Source organism: Sus scrofa, chromosome 7 (assembly GCF_054392235.1).
Source record: "Sus scrofa isolate SSC_HxYL_T2T_F1_AM1 chromosome 7, Sscrofa_HxYL_maternal_Yorkshire_Landrace_v2.0, whole genome shotgun sequence".
Lineage (NCBI taxonomy): Eukaryota > Metazoa > Chordata > Mammalia > Artiodactyla > Suidae > Sus > Sus scrofa.
This window is the reverse complement of record NC_139389.1, coordinates 76,967,120-76,993,031: the sequence shown is the minus strand read 5'-3', so window position 1 is coordinate 76,993,031 and position 25,912 is coordinate 76,967,120. Positions and strand designations below refer to the sequence as shown.

The window sequence follows — 25,912 nt, the reverse complement described above, 5'->3', positions numbered from 1 at the left end:
TTCCTTAAACAAAGAGAGAAAGTACTGAGTCTCTATTTTCCCTCTTCATTTTAGCAATTAACAGATCAAAATAAAGGTCTGTGGTCCAACTCCACAGACACATAAAGATATAGACAAATTCATAATACATAAAAATGTAAACAAACATTTCCTAAATCAGAAGAAGTAAAAAATGGTTAAGCTAGTTTTATTACTGTGATATAAACTGAAAACCACCAATGAAGAGCACTGTGACTGTGAAATATTTTCTTTTTAACAAAGCAGAGCTAACCCATCTAGGGTGGGACAAAGAATCTTGAACTAAGAATAAGAAGATGAAACAGCTACTCTCATGTGAGCTACAATTTTTTGGTAATCTCAGGCCAATCAGCTACGTACTTTTTTTTTTTTTTTCATGTGTATTTTTGTCTTTTCTAGGGCCAAACCCTCAGCATATGGAGGTTCCCAGGCTAGGGGTCCAATTGGAGCTGTAGCCACCGGCCTACGCCAGAGCCACAGCAACGCAGGATCCAAGCCGCATCTGTGACCTATACCACAGCTCACGGCAATGCTGGATCCTCAACCCACTGAGCAAGGCCAGGGATCGAACCTGCAACCTCATGGTTCCTAGTCAGATTCGTTAACCACTGCGCCACGACGGGAACCCCAGCTATGTACTTTTTAAAATCAACTTCCTCGTCTATAAAATAGAAATCATAATGCTATTTATCACAACAGGCCTATAGTTCTAGATATACAAATGCTTGGTAAATGATATGAAATGGTACAACAATGTAACACATCAGGGAAACAGGCAGCTCCATTTAAATTATATTAAACTATACCTTTTTTACATTTACTTTGAAAGTACTCTGGATATTCAATAATTCAACAAATATTTATCGACATAAAAAAATATATATTTACTGAGCACCTACAATGTGCTATATACAAAATAGTCAGAGCAGTGAACAAAACTGCCAGAAATTCCTGCCCTCCTGAAACTTTCATCTAGTCAAGGAGACAGAAAAATAAAAAGTAAAATATGTAGCATGTTAGATGGTGTAAAAGAAAAATGATGGTCAAAAGATATATTTCAATGTTATCAAAGCTACTTGCAAGCGTTAAATTTTGTGTTCTTAGGAATTTCAGCATCTAATAATTAATGTAAGCTGCTGAAGTACTGTACAATAAATGCTAGCTGATGGAAAACACAGTACTTACACTACTGTAAAAGAGCATATATATCCAACCAAAAACAAAAAAATGTTTAAATGTTGACAACTCTTTATAAGAAAACAATATATTCCCTCCATCAGTCTTGATATAAAGTACATTTTGAGTTTATATAAAACATTAAAAAATACATTTATTCCTGGGAGTTGCCATTGTGGTGGCAGCAGAAACAAATTCAACTAGTATCCATGAGGATGCGGGTTTGATCCTTGGCCTTGCTCAGTGGGTTGGGGATCCAGCGTTGCTGTGAGCTGTGGTTGCAGACATGGCTCAGATCTCGCGTTGCTATGGCTCTGGCACAGACCAGCAGCTATAGCTCTGATTTGACCCCTAGCCTGGGAACTTCCATATGCCACAGGTACGGCCCTAAAAAGCAAAAAAAATGGAAGGAAGGAAGGAAGGAAGGAAGGGAGGGAGGGAGGAAGGAAGGAAGGAAGGAAAGAAAGGAAAGAAAGAAAGAAAGAAAGAAAGAAAGACAGACAGACAGAAAAGAAAGAAAAGAATGAACCATTTATTTCATAAATATAAAAAGATACACTTCCTACCTGGATGCACCAAACGCCGTACATGTGAAGTAAAGCTGCCTAGTTTCAAACGGAATTAGAAAAGGACACTTGCTGGTTAGTTGTTCACACCAGTCTGGAAGAGCGCCACTTGCCAATGCCAATGGTTCCTGCAAATTCACAAATAACAATGTCTTAAGACAATTATTTTAAAAGACATAAAGGAGCAGTTTTTTGTTTTTTTTTTTTGTTTGTTTTTTTTCTTTTTTCTTTTGCCTTTTCTAGGGCCACTTCCCATGGCATATGGAGGTTCCCAGGCTAGGGGTCCAATCGGAGCTGCAGCCGCCAGCCTACGCCAGAGCCACAGCAACGCGGGATCCGAGCCGAGTCTGCAACCCTCACCACAGCTCACAGCAACGCCGGATCCTTAACCCACTGAGCAAGGTCAGGGATTGAACCCGCAACCCCGTGGTTCCTAGTCAAATTCGATAACCACTGAGCCATGACGGGAACTCCAAGGAGCAGTTCTTAATAGGAGAGATGGGGGGAGGTATAAAAGAAAGCAGAGGGAATACTTTCAAAGTCCAAAAGATTGAAGAGTTCAACTGTCTAGTTTTATTACCTCAATTTGCTGCAAAATTTTTGTTGTGATTTTTTTGCTAGTGAATTCATCTGGTGGAAAAGTAAACTGAGGCTGCTCATCACCTTCTGTAAAAGTAATAAAATCAGTAAAAATATAAACTGATTTGCTTTTAAAAATGCCATAGAAATCAAACAGGGCTTCTTACAGACCTTCTTGGGATATTCTTGAATAAGGGTCACTTGCAACTATATACAGAATACGCAGAAGCTGAAGGACGTCTTCTACTCCACAAGAATTCTGTCCATTGCCTGCTTTGGCCTGAGGTTGTTCTTTTGTCAAGTTAAGAATATCACTACTTTGAAGAGTAGAAATGGCCCCCTGGTTTAACCCAGACTTAGTTCCATGTTCACAAAAGTCCTATAGAAACAATTAGGAAAACTAGCCATTAATCATTTTTAAGAAAAACAATGTATCATTCTATTAGTATTAATGTGAAAAGGCTGGTATTTTCAAAGAACTGCCTTCTTTTTAAAATAAAAACAGTATCACTCAAGTAAAAACTCCATGTGTTCTAAACCAATGAAATCGTCAAATAAAATATAACCACTATAAGCCACAGTTAAAACTATGTACTTAGATCTGATGCCACAAACCATATGTGAAATTTTAGCATTGGCATATTAACAATGTTAATTCAACTTCATTTTTTAGTTCATTCATCCCCATGAACTGCTCTTCCTTAAGAATATTTAAAAAGCTACAAAGCATAAAGCCATTCCCAATTAAAATAGTATTTTGATGCCAATATATATACCTTATATGCAGCTATGAGCTGAGAACAATTTCTGTTTTTCCTAATACTTTTATTAGTGCCAGTTAATTTCCAGTGGCGCAGGAAAGCGGCGTCTGCATTCTTCTGCAGGTAGGTTATCAAGTCATTCTTTGGTAATTCATCAGTGCCAAGGTACTGTTCCACATGCTCTATAGACCAACAACCCTACAATTGCAAAAACCAAATGTTGGTCTGTCCTGATTATAAAGTCTATGCTATTTCACATGCACTACATAATGTAGCTTTAAGATCATGCATTTAACATAAAGAAGCTCATGTTGATCTCTCTCGCAATTGTTCAACTGAAACACGGTGTTAGTTTTTCTTTGCTTTTCTATTCCATTACTAAGCAGCCAAGAAAAAGATCCATTTTCTAAAATTAACTTACCATTTTTCCATTTTCTTTTTCTTTGTCAGAATCCTTCATTTCTCTGTACATAATTCTAAATATGAAGATATTATTCAAGTTAATTCATAAATCAAATTTTATTTGTAGTATTTCCAGTAAGGCTTTAAGTCTTAAAAAAATATATGAACAAGGTCATTCATTAGCCCATTAAATACTGAATTCATGGGAGTTTATAAGAAAAAATTTTCATGTGTTAAACACAGGGAAAAGTAGCAGAAATCATATTAATGAAAAAGTTATGATTTATACATTTAGCACTGCAAAGAAAACATAATCAAACCGAGAACTTTTAAATATATGAATATACTATATCTTGTACTATAACCCATATGTTGTAAAATTAAAATGAGATATATCTATATCTGTTTCTGGATGGAAAGAAGGATGAGAATAATGAACAAGAGTCCTTACATTCATGTTAGGCAACTGAGATCAAATTATATTTTACGTATTTATTTTTTTGAACTTTAAGGAATGCTGAATTTATTTTAATGGAGAACCAGATCCTTGAGAGACCAGCCCCAATGTGGTATTTTTTTTTTTGGTATAGTCAAGGTATTTTTATTTTCTTTAAAAACTTTTGGAGTTCCCGTCATGCCTCAGCGGAAATGAATCCAACTAGCATCTATGAGGTTGCCGGTTCAATCCCTGGCCTCACTCAGTGGGTTAAGGATCCAGCGTTGCTGTGAGCTGTGGTGTAGGTTGCACACGTGGCTTGGACCTGACGTTGCTGTGGCTGTGGCGTAGGTCAGCAGCTGTAGCTCCGATGAGACCCCTAGCCTGGGAACCTACATATGCCACGGGGTGCGGCCCTAAAAAGCAAAAATAAATAAATTAACTAAATAAAAACTTTTACTGGGGTATGTATGTTCAACAATGAAAAATTGTATATATATATTTAAGGTATACAGTTTGATGATTTGATATACAAATACATTGTGAAATGGTTACCATAATCAGGCTAATTAACATATATATCTCAGTTACTGGTTTCTTCTTTTCCTTTGTTTTTTTAGTAATCAACATTATTTATTCATTTGTCTCCTGTCATCAATTTTACATGCCAATAAAAAATGAAAGGGGGAGAATGTCACGATGATGTTCTTTTTTATCTCAAAAGGCTCCAGATTACTTTATTGGACATTATATAAGATTATCAATGGTGTTAACAGAATATCAGAAAAAAAACTAACAAAAGTAAAGTTATACCAAAAAAAAAAAAGTTATACAAGGATGACTATGATGTTACAATTATACATATAATCATAGTATATATTATTATAGGTAATACTTACTGAGCACATTTACATTCCAGACAGTACTGAATCTACTTTACATACATTAATTCATTGATTCCTCACAACCACTCTCATTTTACAAATTAGAAAAGTGAGGTCCTCAAATATTAAGTACATTTGCCCAAGGTCATAGATAATTATTTGTTGAATGAATGAATGAACAAAGAGAAGTAGGCTTAACTAACAGATTGCAAAGTAAATAAATGAAAATATTTACTACTTTACACACAATCCCAATCAGAGTTCAGCGATTATTACAGAAGGAAGTAGTCCAGGTTATTTTTAAAGTTCCTTCCAGTTAGAAGTCTTAATCTTCCTACATCAGGAGTCAAAAATGCTCCTGTCTATTCCTTTAAACAAGTATAACTAAATCTTTTCTGTTCTTGTAATACAAAATATAGAAATGTAATAATTCTTATCTCATAAATTATGAAAATATCTAACTAAAATATTAAGTTAAAATCTCTTACGTGTATGTTGGCTCCCAAATACGCCTAAGTTTATCTGATTTCACATTGCCATTACAGGACAACTGAAGCAGTTTCTGTACATAGTAAAAGATGGTTGATCTGAAATTAGTGAGTGGTAATTCAACCTCACGAGTTGTTCCAAGACCTGTTACTTTCAAAGTGAGGGCTAATCGAGGTGATGGAGTACATTCAACTTCTTCCAAGAGCTCTGAATGAGGTGTTCCTAAAAACATGGAAGATGTGAAAAATAATTACACTAAAAAGCAGTTCAGAAAGAACACTGCACCAGGAGACAAGGTTACAAGAAATCTAGACTTTTCTGCCATATATCAGCTAAACATGTCAGCTACTGGCCTCAACGTTTCAACATTTTTGTTTTTTTAAAATAAGAATAATACACCTAGGTTACTTAAAAGACAGAGTACCAGAGTAGAATTTATGCCTATTATAAGAATCTCTTGTTTTTATTAGGAAAGACAGGCCAACTGTATGAGTATTTTACAACACTGTATTTTATAATTAAGAATATTAAAATTATTCATAATCCTACATCCAGAGAAAACCACACACTCCTTTAAAGATCTGTCAACCCTTTTGCTCACAGTGAGTGAATGTGTTATGAGGCAAATACACACACAAATACAATCAGGTTCATGGTGTATTTGGTTATGTACTCTTTTTTTTTTTTTTTTGTCTTTTTAGGGCCACACCTGTGGCATATGGAGGTTCCCAGGCTAGGGGTTGAATCAGAGCTATAGCCACCAGCCTATACCATAGCCACAGCAACACCAGATGCAAGCCACATCTGTGACCTACACCACAGCTCACAGCAATGCTGGATCCTTAAGCCACTTAGCAAGGCCAGAGATTGAACCCGTGTCCTCATGGATGCTAATCAGATTCGTTTCCACTGAGCTACAACAGGAATGCCTTTTTTTTAAATCTCAGGAATCTTTTCCTCATATCGAGTCTTATAAGGTAGTACTTTATTCACTGCATGACATCACCTTGTACCTTAATTGAACCATACTTGTTATTAGACATAATGAAGATCATGTCTAAATTTTGAAAATACTTCTGTAATCATCAATGCATACAAATCTGGGTGCAGGGCTAAAACTTCTTTGTAGTAGTGTGGCAGTAAATTTTGTAGTAATAAAAATACGAAATGTATTGCCAAAAAGCTCTATCAAAAATGTGTACTTATTTATACTCCCTAGAATACGTTTTCCTTTTTGAAGGGACCTAGGGACATCTTGATTCATACCCATTCTCACCACTATATATTACATACCTCACATTATAACACAAAGTGTACTTACTTTCATGTTAACATAGATATCTATCAAGTAAGTACAATCCACACTTAACATTTAAGTCTTCTTTAAGAATAATACACTGATTACAATAGCTGATATTCATTGAGACACATCACGTACCATGTGATGCGCTTTATACATTTTACCTTAATCCTTCCGATTACCTTGTCAAACAAGGACTATCATTTCTCCCACATAAGAGATGGGGTCTGTGTAAAGTCAGGCTTACAGAGATTAGGGGATTTGCCCACAGTAATAGATTCCTATTGCTTTTCTAACAAATTACCACAAACTGAATGGTTTAAAGCAACACAAACGTATTATCTTATAATTCTAGAGGCCAGAAATCTAAAATGGGTTGACAAGGCATTGGTTCCTTTTGGAGCCTCTAGGAAAGAATTCATTTCCTTGCCTTTTTATAGCATACAGAGCACTCCCATATTCCTTGGCTCATGGCCCCTCATCATTCCGATAGCTGCTGCTGCTGCTTCTTGTCAACCTCCTTCTCTGAGTCTGGCCCTCCTGCTCTGTCTAAAGAGAGCACTAATGATTTACACTGGGTTCAACCATAATCTCGGTAATTTTTCCATCACAAGATTCCTTTTTTTTTCCCCACTGTTTCATGGCCACACCTTCAGCATATGCTGCAAATGCTGGATCCTTTAACCCATTAAGCAAGGCCATGGATAGAACCCACATCCTCATGGATACTAGTCGGATTCTTAACCTGCTAAGCCACAATGGGAATGCCCCCATCTCAAGATTCTTAACCACATCTTTTCTTAACTTATAGTGACAATATTAACAGATTCTGGAGGATGGGAGCTACGTATCTTTGGGGAGGCCATTAGTGTACCTACCACACCCAAAATACAGTTCTAAGAAAGGGTGTGTCACCCAGGCTGACAGATACTAGAGGCCATAACTAAAACCATTATATAGATTTTCACTTTTCTATTTTTATGACTTTACTTGCGGCATATGGACTATGGGCTGAATCAGAGCTGCAGCTGCAGGCCTATGCCACAGCCACAGCAACACTGAATCCGAGCTGCATCTGGGATCTATGTGGCAGCTTATGGCAATGCCAGATCCCTAACTCACAAAGCAAGGCCAGGGATCGAATCTATATCCTCACAGAGACTATGCTGGGTTCTTAACCCAATGAGCCACAACAGGAACTTCCATATAGCTTTCCGAAGTAAAATTTGAATAGGAGTAATACTTATCAGTTCTGACCCTTTAAGTAAATTATCTACCTTTAAGTGAGTCCTTGCTTAACATTATACAAGTAGAAAACATAGTATGTTTTTAAAATACTGTAATTTAATAGCTAAGACATGGAAGCAACCTAAATGTTCACTGATAGAGGAATGGATAAAGAAGATGTGGTACATGCTAAGTGAAGTCAGTCAGACAATGCAACACCAACATCAAATGCTATCACTTACATGTGGAATCTAAAAACAGGACACAATGAACTTCTTTGCAGAACAGATAATGACTCACAGACTTTGAAAAACTTATGGTTTCCAAAGGAGACAGGTTGGGGAATGGGGGGAATGCACTGAGGGTTTGGGATGGAAACGCTCTAAAATTTGGTTGTGATGATCACTGTACAACTATAAATGTTATAAAATGCACTGAGTAATACTAATAATAATACATTCTGTTAGAAAAACAACCACAAAAAGATGGCTCAAAATTTTCAATCCCCCTCCCCAAAAAAAGATGTGGTACATATATACAATGGAAAACTATTAACCTATAGAAAAGAATGAAATAATGCCATTTGCAGCAAATGGCTCTAGAGGTTATCACGCTAACTGAAATAATTCAGAGAAAGACAAAAAATGTATGATAACACTTATATGGGGAATCTAAAGTATGACACAAATGAACTTATTTACGAAACAGAAACAGACTCACAGAGTAAATAAACCTATGGTTACCAAAGAGGAAAGGGGGTGGGGGATAGATCAATTAGGAGTTTCAGATAAAGTGGATAAATTAGGAGTTTCAATAGTTTTAGTAGATATAAACTACTATACATAAAATATAACAAGGTCCTACTGTACAACACGGGAACTGTTTTCAGTATTCTTTAATAAATCACAATGAAAAAGACTGAAAAAGAATATAAATATATGTATTATAATTGAAGCATTTTGCTGTATACCAGAAACTAATAAACACTGTCAATCAACTATACTTCAATAAAAACTAAAATACTTTTATTTGTTCCTTTAAAAAAATCTGCAGGAGTTCCCATAGTGGCTCAGCAGAAATGAATCTGACTAGGATCCATGTGCAAGCAGGTTTGATCCCTGGCCTCGTTCAGTGGGTTAAGGATCCGGTTTTGCCATGAGCTGTGGTGCAGGTTGTAGGCAAGGCTTGGATCTGGCATTGCTGTAGCTGTGGTGTAGGCCGGCAGCTGAAGCTCTGATTTGACCCCTAGGCTAGGAACATTCATAGGCTGCGGGTATGGCCCTAAAAAGACCCCCCCCCCCCAAAAAAAAAAAAAAAATCTGCATTTTTTTTTTAAGGATTTGTGGCTGATTATAGTTTTTCCTGAAACCTTTTATTTATAACCTGCATATACAAGTAGTACATTACTTTTAAAACCATACACTACTACTTGACTTGATATCTATTAAAATTAAATCACAAACACCAAAATATTATACCTGGGGGCGGAATTTCTAAATCAGTTGTCTGCTGTACATTAGTACGACCAGGTCTAGGATCAAAAGCAGGAACCAAAGCTGAAAACTGCCGCTTTAGCACATAATCATCATCCCATGTTCTCCGGCGTCCCCCTTTAGTTTCATACTCTTCTTCTTCCTATTAATGATTTAAGTGTATCAAAAGTAAGTAGCTTTAGTGGTGCTTATACACATTTACACATGTGATAAAAATGAAAAGAATCACACACATAACAGTACCAATGTCAGTTTCCTGGTTTTGCTATTGTATTCTAAGTATGTAAGATGTAATCAATGAAAGAAACTGGACAAAGGGCACATAGGACCTTTCAATCTTTGCAAATTCCTGTGAACTTTCTAAAAAAAGTATAAATTGCATTATATACTGAATTACATACAAAACAGATATACTGCTTGGGAGTTGCTTTAAATTACTATGAAGCAAGTAGTTCAAACAAATTTGACAAAGTGCTGATCTGTTCAGCCAAATGGTGGGTTCTTAGGGTTTCACTAAGAAAGAGAACTATTCTCTCTACCTCTAGCATGTGGGAAAATTTCCGTAATAAAAATTTTTTTAAGGAACATTTTTTCCTCTCCTTTGCTTTTAGTGTAAACAAAAAGAGATCAATGAATTGTAAATATTGTAAATGTGCTGTCATAATTCCTAAACAATAATTATATATGTACTTACATGCACACACATAGCGCCCTCATATTTTGAACACTTAATTGAAATTAACTTTTATAACTAATCAAACTGACATCTGACAGCTCTGGAACTAGAATGTCTGGGTTTTTATCTGGGATCCAAAGCTTCTATGTGTGGTCTTAGTAACTGCTTCATCTGAAAATAGGGACTGATAATAACTTCAAAGGTTATTGAAAGGATTGAATTGGTCAATACATGTAAACAGTGCCTAACATGTAATTAATGATAAATAAATGTCAGCTAACAGACTAATATAATACCTCTATTACTTCTACTACTATTATGAAAACCCAGTCTTAGATAATGGCTATTAACCATTTTAGTAGATGTTTACTGCTACCCAACGGCCAAGATGAAGGAGTTTCAAGTAAGAAACCCTTAAAGGCATTATAGTAGAACAATCATGAACTCTATCTGGAATACCCAAGCAGTTAGGCAAATTTCTTTTTGTTAACTCTATTTATTTGGTAGCTTCCTGACCCCCTTCTGCCCCTGCTATAAATTTTTCTAGGTATTTTACTTGGTGCTTTGCTGTGAAAAGAGAAAAAATAGTGTAGAGAAGATACTACCTGCTCCCCAATAGGTCGGCTCCCTGCTCCAGCAGGGACCTGTGGTAGCTGTGAGGTGACAGCATGGTGTGTCACATCAGAGCGGGAGCCAGCTCGACGCTGCAGAGATGGACGTCTCAGAATCTGAAATAAGAAAGAGACATATCTAATTATTTGACCCACATATATCCATATTCAGCCTTGACCTGAACTATAAACCCATACTACCAAAATTGTCATTAGTAAACTTCATATTGATTAGCCATTTCCAGAAAGCTACAAATTGAACTATTTTATTTTATATTTCATTTCATTTCATTTCATTGCTTTTTAGGGCCGCACCTGCGGCATATGGAGGTTCCCAGGCTAGGGGTCTAATCGGAGCTACAGCTGCCAGCCTACACCACAGCCACAGCAACACTGAATCTGAGCTGCATTTGTGAACTACACCACAGCTCACGGCAATGCCAGATCCTTAACCCGCTGAGCAAGGCCAGGGATCGAACCGCAACCTCATGGTTTCTAGTCAGATTTGTTTCTGATGCACCATGATGGAACTCCAAATGGAACATTTTAAATTCATCAGGTATCATATACTAACCTTCACAGGAAATATGCTAATACTCTGCATTTTTTCTGATATACTAAAAGTATTTAGAGTTCTCCACCCCATTAAAACTCAACTTATAAAAAGTCTTAATCTAGTTATTTTTTAAGAAGGGAAACAAAAATTATATAAGAAGTGAAAATAAAAGTCATTTTCAGGTAAAAGTTCAATTTGAAGATAATCACAGTGGTTAAACACTGGGAGTTCCAGATCATACTGCCTAAGCTTGGGTCCTACTTTTCTACTTAACTCTGATTAGTTAGGACAAATTATGTTTTTTATGCCTCCATCTCATAGGTCTGAGGAAAGACTGATGAGATAACACACAGACACTGCTTGCAAAATATAATAGGTACCAAAAAATTCTAAGTATAGCTATTGTGTTAAGAACCATGAAAATCATATTCTTTAGGATTAGTGCAGTTTTTCACATTTGTAAACCTGTTAAAACATTAGCATGTGACGTTGTAGTGTTTTTCAACTATAACCAATGTATTATTTTCTTTCAAAAAATATCATAAATGCTCAGATTAAAAGTGCTTTTCTTTCTTTTTCTTTGGGTGGGGGGTTGCACCCACAGCATATGAAAGTACCTGGGGCCAGGGATCAGACTCACTCCACTGCAGCAACCTGAGCCACAGTAGTGACAATGCTGGATCTTTAACCTGCTATGCTACCAGGGAACTCTCAAAAGTGTTTTTAATTAACCAAATTTTTCATACTTATATTTCCCTGCTTCAAAATTTAATCTAGACTTTGCTTTTCCTCTCTTTGTTTCAATTATTATCCTATCATCCTGTCTTAGTTAAGAGAATGGGAGACTCTCTCTACCATAACCTCCTCGTATTCTTGGTCCTCCTGATTGTCATCTTCATTTTCATCATCTTCCTCATCTGGTTCTGGCAAGTCCTCATCGTCATCTAGCTCAGCTAACAGAGTACTGGCACGGCAGCTATCAAGGAAATCTAGAAAACAAAACCAACATCTTCCTCTTAACACAATTAACAAAGCATAACAGAGTAACTTTGTGTACTGTTTTTATAATACAAGGGTAAAATTCAAAAAGGACAGTATAAAGGCCACATTTAGTGACCCCATTCTTCTATTACTACCACATGTATGGGATGAGTAACAACGGTAAATAGTCACAAGCATGACAAAAAACAATGTAGGATAAAGGATGGTCATAAACTAAATCTGTATATTCAAAATCACAATATAAAAGGCCGACAATAAGGGGTATGTTAAAAAAACGGTAAATAGTCACAAGCATGACAAAAAACAATGTAGGATAAAGGATGGTCATAAACTAAATCTGTATATTCAAAATCACAATATAAAAGGCCGACAATAAGGGGTATGTTAAAAAATAACAATTCTATCATTATTCTCTGTATAAGTCACAGGAAACATAACATGGTGGAAAGAGAACACTTTGGAATCATTTGCTCTGTCAACAAGTATCTGCCGAGTACCTTCTATGTGCCAAGAACTGTGTTAGGCATCAGTTATAAATAGTTGTAAACAAAGCAGACATGGTCTAAGCCCTCCTGGAGCTAATAGGGGAGAGGGACATTTAAAAAGTAAACAAATAAATACATAAATATAAACTAAGAAAGATCTCATGAGGGAAAAAGAACAGAATTAAGTTGATCAGAGAAACTGAATTTAGCTATGTGACCGGGTAAATTACTTAATGATAATGACTATTTAAAAACAATGCCTATTTCCTATGAAATAACATTAGTTATACCATCTTTCGAATTTTCCAAATTATCTAGCTCATAAAAAAGTTCAATAAATTTGAATCCTTTTTTTTTTTTTTTTTTGGTCTTTTTGCCATTTCTTGGGCAGCTCCTGCGGCATATGGAGGTTCCCAGACTAGGGGTCTAATTGGAGCTGTAGCCACCAGCCTACACCAGAGCCACAGCAATGCAGGATCCGAGCCGCATCTGCAACCTACACCACAGCTCACGGCAACGCCAGATCCTTAACCCACTGAGTAAGGCCAGGGATCGAACCCACAACCTCCTGGTTCCTCGTTGGATTCGTTAACCACTGAGCCACGACGGGAACTCCATAAACTTGAATCCTTTTTGTTTCCCTCCTTCTTAGATCTCTTCCCTTCACCCTTCTGTGAAGATTAGGTCAAATTTACATTGACGTACATAATAAAGATGCCAAGAAACTGTTCCCCACATAAACTGAAAACAAAAAGAGGAATAATGGGACTATAACAGCAGAAGCTTTTACTGGGTCTAGAAGGAAAAAAAAACTTCTATGGATAAAAAGACAGTAGTATATACTCTGCATTCCAAAAGAACATCCAAAAAACAATCTATAACTCTTTGGTAGTAACTTGCAGTTGCAGATTGCTGAACCAAATAGAATTTCTTAATATGTAAATAGGGCTAAAAATTCAATACCTTTTACAGAAAAGCTGGTAGAAGGAAGAGGCCTGACACTATATTCAATTAGTTGCTAAGGTACACATTTTTTAACACTTTAATAATATTCTGAAATCAGAATGTGTCAAAAGCAATGGCAAGTCATAACTAAATTGGCAAGATTTTTTCATTAGAGACATAAAATAATCTTAAAATTAATGGCTTTTTTTTGGTCTTTTTGCCTTTTCTAGGGCTGCTCCCATGGCATATGGAGGTTCCCAGGCTAGGGGTCTAATCGGAGCTGTCACTGCAGGCTACACCACAGCCACAGCAACGCAGGATCCCAGCTGCGCCTGCGACTACACCACAGCTCACAGCAACGCTGGATCCTTAACCCACTGAGCAAGGCCAGGGATCGAACCCGCAACCTCATGGTTCCTAGTCGGATTCGCCAACATTGAGCCACGAAGGGAACTCCAATTAATGGCATCTTAAATTTGATGAAATACAGTTCCCATTGTGGCTCGGTGGTAACTCGACTAGTATCCATGAAGATGCAGGTTCAATGCCTGGCCTCACCCAGTGGGTTAAGTATCCGGTATTGCTGTGAGGTGTGGTATAGGTTCCAGATGTGGCTCAGATTCTACTTTGCTGTGGCTGTGGCATAGGCCAGCAGCTACAGCTCTGATTTGACCATTAGCCTGGAAACTTCCATATGTCACAGCTGCGGCCTTAAAAAGAAAAAAAAAAACTGATGAAATATATTACTCCTAACATAAAATGCTATCTGGCAATTTAGGTAGTGGTTCTCATGAACCTGATGTGGTAGTACACAAAATAAATCAATTCCACTTTTGGTTTATTTTTAAAAGAAAGAAGATACATCTATAAATTCCATTTCCTTTATGTTATAATTCACTGAAGTCAGGTTTGATAACTTCTTCTTCCCTTTTTTATTAGAGAGTAAGAATATTTTAAAAAGCTCTTTATTTCAAAGATTTGACATTATAGAATCAAATCATGTCCCTTAAAACTTAACACAGCAAAAGTCTGCACATATGAAAATTATTTTATAAAGCAGATGCTACTCTGATCCTCCAAATAGCAACTCCCTCAAAGAGTCTTCTAGTTTCAGAAATGTTGAAAGGGAAATTTTAATCACCCAAGAATAATTTTAAAAAGGCAACTAGGAAACCTAATTCTCCAATAGTCTTTCCCACTAGCATACCCACAACATTACTCACATGATTTAGAACTAAAGCTGAAAGTTAACAAATTAACAGGGAGAAACAGAGGGCCTCCATGAGAAAAAAATAAAGCAGAAAACCTTATTCAGTGAATTTACAATACTTTGGTTTAACAATCATCATCATTTTGCTATATACATATTTAATAGATAAAGCAGAAATAGAAATGTAATGATTCTCCTAAAACCATAGGACATCAGATCCAATTCTGGCTTGGAATGTGGCTGAAGGCACATTTTCAGAAAAAAGAAAACACACTAAAACAATGTATACATAAAACAGTATCTAAAAATACATCTTCATATACATTTTCCTTTTTTTTTTGTCTTTTGAGGGCCACACCTGTGGCATATGGAGGTTACAGGCTAGGGGTCTAATTGGAGCTACAGCTGCCAGCCAACGCCAGAGCCACAGCAATGCCAGATCCAAGCTGCATCTGCGACCTACAATACCACAGCTCACGGCAACCCTAGATCCTTAACCCACTGAGCAAGGCCAGGGATCGAACCTGCAATCTCATGGTTCCTAATCAGATTTGTTTCTGCTGCGTTATGACGGTAACTCCCATATACATTTTCTTAAATTTTAAATTAACGAAAGTAATTTTGAAAAAAGAGCAGGCAATGTGATCAAGGATGTGTGATAAAAGGTGTCCCAAAACAAAAATGATGAGAGTACAACCTTTTTTGTAGGAAATTCAACAATTACTCTTTTAGGTGTTTACCCTAAGGAAATACACAAAGATACAATTCAAGGATGCTCATTTATAGCAATGTCGATGGTAATGAAAATCTATAACTTAAATACTCAAAATGGAGAATTTATTAAATAATGATCATACAGTCAAACAGAGGAATATCTGGCAGTCACTTCACATTTTGCAGAAATTGATCGAACAATGTGAAAATATTTTCAAAATATACTGAGTAAAAAAGAGCTGTCTGGAAAAGAAAAAATCCTTTATTTTTTTTTTTAAAAAAAAGAGAGAACATACACATCAAATGGTATGTACCAAATGACAACAATGATTATCACTGGGAGGTAGGGACTAGATGATTTTTATTTGCTTCTATATTTTCTTTCATAAAAAGTTTTACTTTCTAATAAAATAAAGTGATTAGAAACATATATTTTAACTGAATCAAACAGTTTTATCTCTGACTACATACCATGGAAGCCATAGTAATATAAATATAAAACCTTCTAAACAAAAATTAATTTTAAAAATTCAAATTTTATCCAAATAAAGAATAATTTCCAAATGACTTTGATAATAATAGTAATATTGTAATTTATAATAAGGAAAATAAATTTTGGTCTTCATCTCTGTTCTAGGCATTAAATTCCTAAAATTCTTGGAATTCCCTAAGTGATAGGAGCAATAGAGGTGCTTTTTGTTATTCATAACTAGACTTATTTTAATAGGGAGACTTTTAGAAAGCCCTAAAGATGCAGCTAGTTGTTGTTAGTGGAATCGACCACAATTAAGAGGGTTGAAACTTTCATCCCATCCCTCAGACCTCTGGGGAGATGAAAAGCTGGAAATTGAGTCACCAATGGCTAATGATTTAATCAATGGTGTCTAAATCATAAAGCCTCCAAAAAACTGAAAGGATGGGGTTCAGAAAGCTTCTTGGTGAACACAAACATACCGACAGGCCAGGAGGGGCACTGAACTCCAGAGGAATAGGAGTTCTGTGCTTGGGACCCTTCCAGACTCCACCCTATGCATCTCTTCCATCTGGCTGTTCCTGAGTTATATCTTTTTTTTGGCTGTACCATGGCATATGGAAGTTCCCAGACCAGAGATCGAACTGGAGCCAGCAGCAACCCAAGCCGCAACCGTGACAATGCTGGATCCTTAACCTGCTGAGCCACAAGGGAACTCCTGGGTTACATCCTTTTTGCAATAAACTGGTAACCTAGTAAATAAAATGCTTTCCTGAGTTTTGCCACTTTAGCAAATTAATCCAACCCAAGGAGGGGCTCGTGGGAACTTTCAATTTATAGCCACTCAGTCAGAAGCAGAGATGACAATCTGGACTTGTGATTAGTTTCTAAAGGGAAGAAGGTGAGGGGTGGGCAGTATTGTGGAACTGACACTTTAACTTGTAGGATCTGATACTATCTGCAGGTAGGTAGGTTAGGGTCAAATTGAGTTAAATTTTAAGATACCCAGTTGATGTGGGAAAACTTCACATACATTGAGTGGTCAGAAGTGTGAGAAATGAAGCACTCTACAAGGAGGGTATTGAAAGTATAGGAGACACAAAGGAGGAGTGCTTTTCCTCCTACATTACAATGTATAAGAATAACCACATTAAAAAGTTTATTAATCTATCACACTTCTATTCTTCTCTTATAAAGGTGTTAAATATGTGTTGGTATAGTTCTAATAAAATATCATTAGTGACAAAAGGCAAAAAAAGGATGCCACACAAAAGTCCATAGATGTCTATTTACTAAAAGATAATTTCTTAATAGTCCTTTATATCCTTGCGAGTTTTTTCAACATACATGAATATGCCATATTTGAAAGAAGACAGTAAAGTAATCCTTTTCTAATCAAACATGAAAAACCCAGCAGAAAAATGTAATAAAAGCATCACTGTACAAATATCTCAATATTTTAAAGTGTAACTTACCATATAAGGAATATTCTGCTTCCTGACCTGTGTCACTCTCACTGGAGGTTGATGTGAGGCTGGTGGTTAAAGTATTACTTAATGACTGACCAACTGATAAAACTGTTGTTGCTGTAGCTACATTGCTACTACTGGTAACACTGGACGTTGACATAGTCACTGTTGATGTAGTACCAGGTGTGGTCAAATTAGGGAAACTCTGAGCGCCCATAAGAGGAGAAGCTAAAAATAAAAATGAAGCAAATCAGTACAAATGGGTAAGACCGTATAAACCTTAGAAGGACTACGCTGCATATTTAGAAAAAAGAATGAGGTCATGAAACACCAATTATCAAAAGGCTGAAAAGCAACAACTTTGGGAACCCAACTGAAATCCAACTAAAAATTCTTGTTTTTATAGCAGTATTTTTCAAAATGTTAAGCCTAGCTTTTTATATATGTAAAACAGGCAATGAAATGATTCCCAATAATATTTTCCAAGGGAATCACTTTGACCCACTGGGAGCTAAAAGTAGAATAAAAAACTTTCAAAAGCGAAAATCAATTCAGAACCTAAGTTATACCAGTATTATGCTCTGATTTCAACTGACTATGATGTTTAAGAGTCATCTATTTCCTCTTGCAAGTACTTAACGATTTATCATAGAGGAGTGAAAAACAGAAACGTGTTACTATTTTAGTATTTAGGATAAGAAGTTCTTTATCACACCTGATCAGAATATCACAATTCTACAGAACTTAATGTCATATTCTCGAAGTGTTAAATTTGACATAGTTGTATATAAAATGGTTAATCATCTAGTTAAAGACTGCACCCAAAACCCACTGAATACGAAATCCTACTCTGCATCCCTCAGAGTGGAAAAAGCATTGGGTTCCATAAGGAAAAGCTCACTTACTTGCTGTGCTCATCACATTCCTCCCCAAAGTATTAGTGTTGTTATCACTGCTGCTTCGGCTTAGATTCATGTTGTTCGTGGCATTAGTCCGTGCTATGTTTGCCACTCTCCTTACAAAACTCTCCAAGCTAGATGTTTCTCTTGAGGACAGGTTAGGTACACTTGCACTAGAGCTCATAGGGGCCCCAGCAGCCAACAAAGAACTCACTGAGAGTCTGTTACTCGCTGAAGAGCTAAGGGGCCGTTGTGAAGTTGCTTCTTTATTAGTCAACTCAGATACTGAACTAACATCAGGAGAACTAACACTAACAATCCCCATGGATATTGCACTAGACTCCCCAGGAGTACGAACAGAACTATCAGTGCCTAACTTTCTTTCAGCATTTTCACTTCCCGTTTCCGCTGTTAAGGTGCTGGTACTTGCACTGGAAGATGACCCTACTTCTGTTTGAGGGACGTTTTCAGCAGATGAAAGAACAACAATTGGTTCATGGACATCAGCTCCTGAAACTATACTGTGTTCCATTACAATTTCTGATCTCCGTTCCGTTTTGGTCGAACCCAAGCTGATGTCGCTGCTACTGGCCACGCTACACACAGAACTGCTGCTTCCTTTTCTACTTGAGGAGCCTGCAGCAGCAGATGTCTTGTCTGGACAGTTGTTTTTCACCAAGCTGCTCCATGATTGCGTTGTGCCTGAAACAGTGGATGAAACAGGTTTGGGTGATGCCACTGTATCAGGGTCGTACCCTGGTGCAAGCTTGAGGTCAAATTTTCCTTCTGCGCCCATACGGTAAGAGTTTGAGCCACCAGCATCCCAGGTGACATCAATCCAGCCTGGAAAGGGACAGGAGTTTGTGAGACCCAGCAGAAAGCAGATAGGAGCGTGTCAGACAGTAGCTCCACAACATGGGATCAGCTTTTCATCAGTGCTGTACTTCTCTGAATTTTTCATCATCTAAGGATTGCCAACTAAAATTAAATCCTTCCTTTTATTTCTCTTATTTCTGAACTGTGTTCTGGTGATATTTAAAAACAATGTAAGGATCATGTTTACATCTACTGGCATAGCTTTTACGGGGAAGAACTGATAAAAACCGTAAAAACACTGATAATGGTAAAATATTGCAACTTCAGCAAGTAGAGATGAAATCTAAGCAAAAGGTTTTTTAGTTGCTAAATGTGATTACATGCTCAAATGTTCTTTACAGAAAAAAGTGCTGGCTTAACCATTAATTTCTAAGTTTGGGCTAAATCCTATAATAGACAAAATATTCATAATACCACGTAGAAATTCTAGGTCACCAGCTCAAATAACACTAAGTTAGCATTTCGGTTGTGTTCTCAAAGTTAAGTGGTTACTTGGTTCTCTTATGATTAAGTTTAATAAGTATGAATAAGCAAGAAAATTATAATACCAAAAAATTTCGAGTATGCTAAGCTCTTTTATTACATAGAACCTATACAATGAAGATAGGAATGCGTAAAGAACTAATAAGCATAATGATTGATATTCAGTCTATGTTTACTTCTACTTGGAAAATAATACTTATTTTTTTAAAATGGAAATTAACTTCCAAAAATAAATTGCTAATTAGAAAATCAATTTAAATTTTAGAATCTTATTTTAGTATTATAAGCTAACTACTTCAGTGAAAAAAGAACACATAAAAAATATATTTTTTAAAAGTATAAGTCTTTATAAAGTTTAAAAGTACTTTACCCATACCCACACATACTCCCATGCGCACACATGTGTGCACAAACATATGCCAAGTTCATATATGTTTATGATGAGGCTCAGAGCAGTATAAATAATATTGAATTACCTGTAAGGAATATCTGCATACAAGTTGTCTGAGAGGAAACTGACTGCCCCAAATCTACATAATCTAGTTTAGATGAGATTTCAAATGCCTCAATTTATTCTGTATGCTGAAATAAGCTCTGAAGAACCAACATTTAACTATCTCTTCTGCAACATGGAAAAGTATGAGAAAAGGAAAAGTTCAAAACATTCCAATCTCAAATAAAAATTACATTTCATAGTATTAATTGGTCACAAAATATAGTGATAACTTATTTCATTGCACTTATCAAAATCTGTAACTGTATGTTTATCTGTTTTATCCAGACAGTGTGGGCTCATACATTTTTGTTGACCACTGTATATCTGAAACTTAACAAAGTACCTATACATAGGAGGCACTCATATTTGTGGAATAAATTAAAAAATTAATATTCCCACCAACATAAAGATTCTTTAGAAAGAGACTTAATTGACATAATGTGAAAAATAATTTAAAATGTGGTCCATTCACATCATGCTTGAGAATGTGTTTAAAGTGATCACTAAGGGGAACTAGAAAGTGTGCATCTATAAGTGTATAGATACAAAACTCTGAACTTCAGTATAAAAAGATGTAATCAGCATAACTACCATTTTTAGAAATGGTTGGCTGAAGTATTTGAAAGCTAAGAACCCTCTATGACATAAAGGTTTTTAAGGTGCGACTTCTCTATATTTGTCAGAACAGCAAAAAGCCTTTCTTATATGCTAAATTCTAAAATTACGATGCCAATTTTTCTATGCAGTTGCTTTACCTGACTCCAGCCCAAGAAAAACAGACAGTGCTCACATATATGTAACTAGCTCATACACTTAAAAGTCAAAACAATTTAGGGGAAATTTTTGAGTTGAATGGAACTATTGTTATTCAAATACTGTTGGTTTTTATGAATTTTGGCAGCTACATACATGTTCACTCACTGTAAATAAACTTGCTATGAAGACAATGACCTACAATTAGGGTACAACTATACAGAAATGTATTTAATAGTAAGGTAATTTAGGGAACAGAATCTTGACTGTAGTAAAACCAAAGAGTTTAAGTAAATAAATGCCTTTATCACACATATAAGATATCAAATATTAGTCAGTCTCCTAAGCACTGTCACTTTTATTATGTCTCTTTCACTATTTGGTGTAAATTGAGAATATGAACATTTTATTCTTCTTTTTTTTAATGCTAGACAAAATTTGTAAGAATCCACTACTGATTAGGCAAATAATCCACTAATAACAGCCATTTAAGTTATAAGAAAAAACTAGCCATTATAGGTGCTTTTGGGAGGTAACAGCAATTTAAGTAGATATAGACTTCCTTAAAATCTATACAATCAACAATCAAAAATGAATTTGATTTTAAACAATAATCCTTGCAAAACACAAAAATTTAATATCCCAAAGAAAAGCTAGTAGGCTGAGAAATACTGTGAAATATCTTATAATCTATGAATAAATAAAAAGGCTACAATTTTTGTTCTATACTTTACTGAGAAACATTGAATTAATGCTTTTTCCTCTATGTTACATATGATTGAACAAAAAAATTTTTTTCCTGATTCCTATCAAGCTAACAAGATAAAGAAAAGCATAGGAAATTAAGATAATAAATGGAAACATAAATGACAAAAACAATAATAATAAACAATAATAAAGAACACAAAATAAGAAAATGTGTCTTTAGGGTATTCATATTAAACCAGCTTATTAAATACTTCAAAATATTAGCAGTAAGTTTTGTGTCAAAACCTAAGAATTTAAAATTTTTCCTTATCTCTATGTAAATGATTTCCCATTTTTAATATAAAATCAATAGATCAGTTCTTCTACATAGTCCTGGGACAATGATTCAATTTATAAATGACTGCAAAATAACAAAAGAAAAATATTTTACTTCAATATTTGATCTCTAGGTACAAATGCTAAGCACCTACTCACCATTGTGCAGCTCTCCTGTGACGGTGCCTTCTCCCTGTGGGCTGCCATCCTGATCACGCCATTTCCAATCAAGGCCTCTGATAACACGAGCCCCTGGAACCATGTACTTCAATACCTGGGAGCGTACCAGACGTCTCTGTCTTCTAAGATTAGCCTCTGCTTCCTTAGCTGCTTTTCCTGTAGGTAGAAATTAGAGAAATATAACAAAATCACCTTTTATAAATTGTTTTAGTAAATCAGAAAAAACTACTGTCCTCTCTTTACCCACCTAGCTGATCTTCACATACTCCGTTGACAGTGCCATAAAGTTCAAATCCAGATAGTGAGAGATAGTGGGTTTGTCCACTAGCATTCTTCCCCATCTGTTTAATTCTCACATGTCGCCACCCTTGTTTCTCATCTTTTGGTGGATCAAGAGGCCAGGTGGCTGTTGACCTGTGAATGTATTAAGGAAATATTATGCAATGTTCCAAAACACATGAAAAAGATATTTAAAGTGGCAAATATTTTTTATACATAAGAAAACTGTGTGGAAAAATAAACCTTCATATTTAGTCAACAGTTTGTTACACAAAAATCAAGAAACCAAAGGAGAAAAACAGTAGTTGAGAAAATCAATTAAAAATGAAATGTTTAAATGGATACTATTTAAACCCATAACATTAAACAATCTGACAAATAAAATCTAAAGAAATAAGACAAGAAATTTTATGTATAAATCTATGATGAAAAAGATTTTGAAAACCTTTTGCAAAGTTTTAAATGATTAAAATATTAACTTTTAGCTTGAAAATATTACTTCTTTTTTTTTTTTTTGGCTTTTTGCCTTTTCTAGGGCCGCTTCCACGGCATATGGAGATTCCCAGGCTAGGGGTTTAATCGGAGCCATAGCCACCGGCCTACACCAGAGCCACAGCAACGCGGGATCCGAGCCGCGTCTGCAACCTACACCACAGCTCACGGCAACGCCAGATCGTCAACCCACTGAGCGAGGCCAGGGATCGAACCCGCAACCTCATGGTTCCTAGTCGGATTCGTTAACCACTGCGCCACGACGGGAACTCCGAAAATATTACCTATTAATCCTAATGTTAAGAAGCTCCTACCATTCTACATCAAATACAGAAAATAATTTAACTCCACATTCTACATGCTCCTCAATATGTGCCACAATGCACAACTAAACTTTATTAGAACTAAACCTTTTAGAAATTTTACATTGAAATTCTTTCTTTAAAAAACATATATGATCAATGCATAAAATTTAGGAAAAGAGATTAATAAAAAAACAAAAAGTCTTAATTCTATAACCAGTAATAGCCGCTGCTAACTTGCCAAACATTCACATATATTATGAATATATATAATTTAGTAAAAAGCTAATTCCATTTTTTTTTTTTGGCCACACCCACAGGATGTGGAAGTTCCCAGGTCAGGTATCAAACCCACACCACAGCAGCAACCCAAGCTGCTGCAGTGACAATGTCAGATCCTCAACCTGCTGCGCCACAGGGGAAATGGCTCTAATTCAAGTTTTTTTTCATCAATGTGCTATATATACACAGATATAACTATGTATCAACCTCTTTTAAATAAATGGACTCAGTTTCTATTAGTGTTTAATCTAAATTTTGATAAAGTATTTCAAATTTTTTAAATTAGAGTATCAAGTGATATTTTTCTTTCCTTTTTTTTTTTTTTTCGGTCTTTTTAGAGCCACACCACGGCATATAGAGGTTTCTAGGGAAGGGGATGAATTGGAACTATAGCTGTTGGCCAAGCCCACAACCACAGCAAAGCCACATACAAGCCACGTCTGAATGCCAGATCCTTAACCCACAGAGAGGGGCCTCATGGATGCTAGTCAGATTCATTTCTGCTGAGCCATGACGGGAACTCCTCAAGTGGTATTTTTAGAAAGAAAATTCTGTTCACTATCTCACAAAAAACAGAACTCTTAAGAGGATATAGTGATAAAAATAAAACTCTTTACTGAGTTTTCCAATTTACAAAGACTCCTCAACTAACCCTGGTTCATTGAGACTGCAGTCATCAACATGGGTATATAAAGAAGTCCAGTTCTGTCCATCTTTGGATACCTGGAAAACCCAATTTCTCAGTGCAGACCTTCCATAACCACGAGCATGACGAAGTGTATATGCTGATGGTATCACCCAGAGACCCAGATCTATGGCAAACCAAGCATTCTTATCATCATTGCTATGACAATTTAAAGCTGAATTATCACGACTTAATATGTCTTCTAAGCGGCCATAAGGTAGATTTCTTCCTTCTGATGATGTTACTACTACAAGTCCATATGCAGCTGGATTTACCCATTCATATGCAGTTCTACACAAAACAAAGAAAATACTGTTAAGCAGTGTTAACAGTCTACACTACTTCATTTTTATTTATTTTATTTATTTTTATTTTTTTGTCTTTTTGTCTTTTCTAGGGCTGCACCCACGGCATGTGGAGGTTCCCAGGCTAGGGGTTGAATTGGAGCTGTAGCCATCACCTATGCCACAGCCACAGCAACACAGGGATCCGAGCCACATTTGTGACCTACACCACAGTTCACAGCAATGTCAGATCCTTAACCCACTGAGTGAGGCCAGGGATCGAACCCACAACCTCATGGTTCCTAGTCGGATTCATTAACCACTGAGCCATGATGGGAACTCCTACATTATTTTTAAAAACCTGCATCCATTCATATTAGCTTTTTTCCAAATCAAATTATATTAATTTTTTTTAAATTCTACATTTAACAATTTTTTTCTTCATAAAAAATAATTTAGATGGTCTCTCTTTTTTTTTTTTTTTGTCTTTTTAGCTATTTCTTGGGCCGCTCCCGCAGCATATGGAGGTTCCCAGGCTAGGGGTCGAACTGGAGCTGTAGCCACCGGCTAGAGCCACAGCAATGCGGGATCCGAGCCGCGTCTGCAACCTACACCACAGCTCACGGCAATGCTGGACCGTTAACCCACTGAGCAAGGGCAGGGACCGAACCCGCAACCTCATGGTTCCTAGTCGGATTCGTTAACCACTGCGCCACGATGGGAACTCCCTAGATGGTCTTAAATTTAACCTAACAGCCAAAATTTCTAAGACTGCAGGATACTTGGAGTGATTAATAATTTTAATCTACTACCTAGAATTCTTTTTCCAGATGAATGTTTTCACTCAGCATTAAACAGAATGACTTACTTGGCATTTGTCCCAATCCAGTAAACGATTCCATTTTCATCAAAATCATGCTGGTGCCGAAATATAAAATTTTGGCCTTCTCTTAATTTTCGAACAAAAACAAATGAAGATCGGTCGAAATCATACCACTGCTTTGCTACCTAACCAAAGAAAACATGGAGGACACCTTAAAAATATTTTGAAATGCACTGCCCACTTTGTTGCTGTCCTTTTAATGCGTATTATTTTAGAATCAGTACTCATTTAAGAGCACTTGAAAAAGAAAAAACTCTAGAAACTTCCACAAACACAGCACCCCACTATTTTAATGGAGTATTTCTTTATTCTTTCAATAGCTAGAATAAAACAAAGCCTTGATCATACTATACAAAAACATTTTTCTCTTATTAGTCTTATACATTATAATAGCTATATAACATTCAAGTTAGGGAAATAAATACCAACTCAATATTCCTTTATTGGTTGGCCTTAAGGGTTTTTTCCACTATTTTAGTATTATAAATAGCTATAATACACATTTTTATGAAGAAACCGTCTCT

The 25,912-nt window shown here is 36.1% G+C and overlaps 1 protein-coding gene across 14 annotated transcripts in view; it reads right to left on the bottom strand.

Annotated features, from left to right (window-relative positions):
* Window positions 1-25,912, bottom strand: part of HECTD1 (HECT domain E3 ubiquitin protein ligase 1) — a 104,025-nt gene that overhangs the window by 10,302 nt on the left and 67,811 nt on the right. For 2 of the 14 annotated variants that reach the window (XM_013978136.3, XM_084968944.1), the window contains exons 21-35: window positions 25,374-25,513; window positions 24,189-24,512; window positions 22,429-22,595; window positions 22,161-22,337; window positions 18,377-19,213; window positions 17,478-17,699; window positions 12,030-12,163; window positions 10,613-10,735; window positions 9,317-9,473; window positions 5,311-5,533; window positions 3,522-3,576; window positions 3,116-3,298; window positions 2,511-2,718; window positions 2,341-2,426; window positions 1,761-1,888 (exon numbers count right to left, since the gene is read on the bottom strand). In XM_013978136.3, coding sequence (XP_013833590.3) covers window positions 1,761-1,888; window positions 2,341-2,426; window positions 2,511-2,718; window positions 3,116-3,298; window positions 3,522-3,576; window positions 5,311-5,533; window positions 9,317-9,473; window positions 10,613-10,735; window positions 12,030-12,163; window positions 17,478-17,699; window positions 18,377-19,213; window positions 22,161-22,337; window positions 22,429-22,595; window positions 24,189-24,512; window positions 25,374-25,513 — 3,164 coding nt within the window. The remainder of the gene's footprint in view (window positions 1-1,760; window positions 1,889-2,340; window positions 2,427-2,510; window positions 2,719-3,115; window positions 3,299-3,521; window positions 3,577-5,310; window positions 5,534-9,316; window positions 9,474-10,612; window positions 10,736-12,029; window positions 12,164-17,477; window positions 17,700-18,376; window positions 19,214-22,160; window positions 22,338-22,428; window positions 22,596-24,188; window positions 24,513-25,373; window positions 25,514-25,912) is intronic. The other 12 variants (XM_021099878.2, XM_084968945.1, XM_021099879.2 and 9 more) reach the window with 7 other exon arrangements.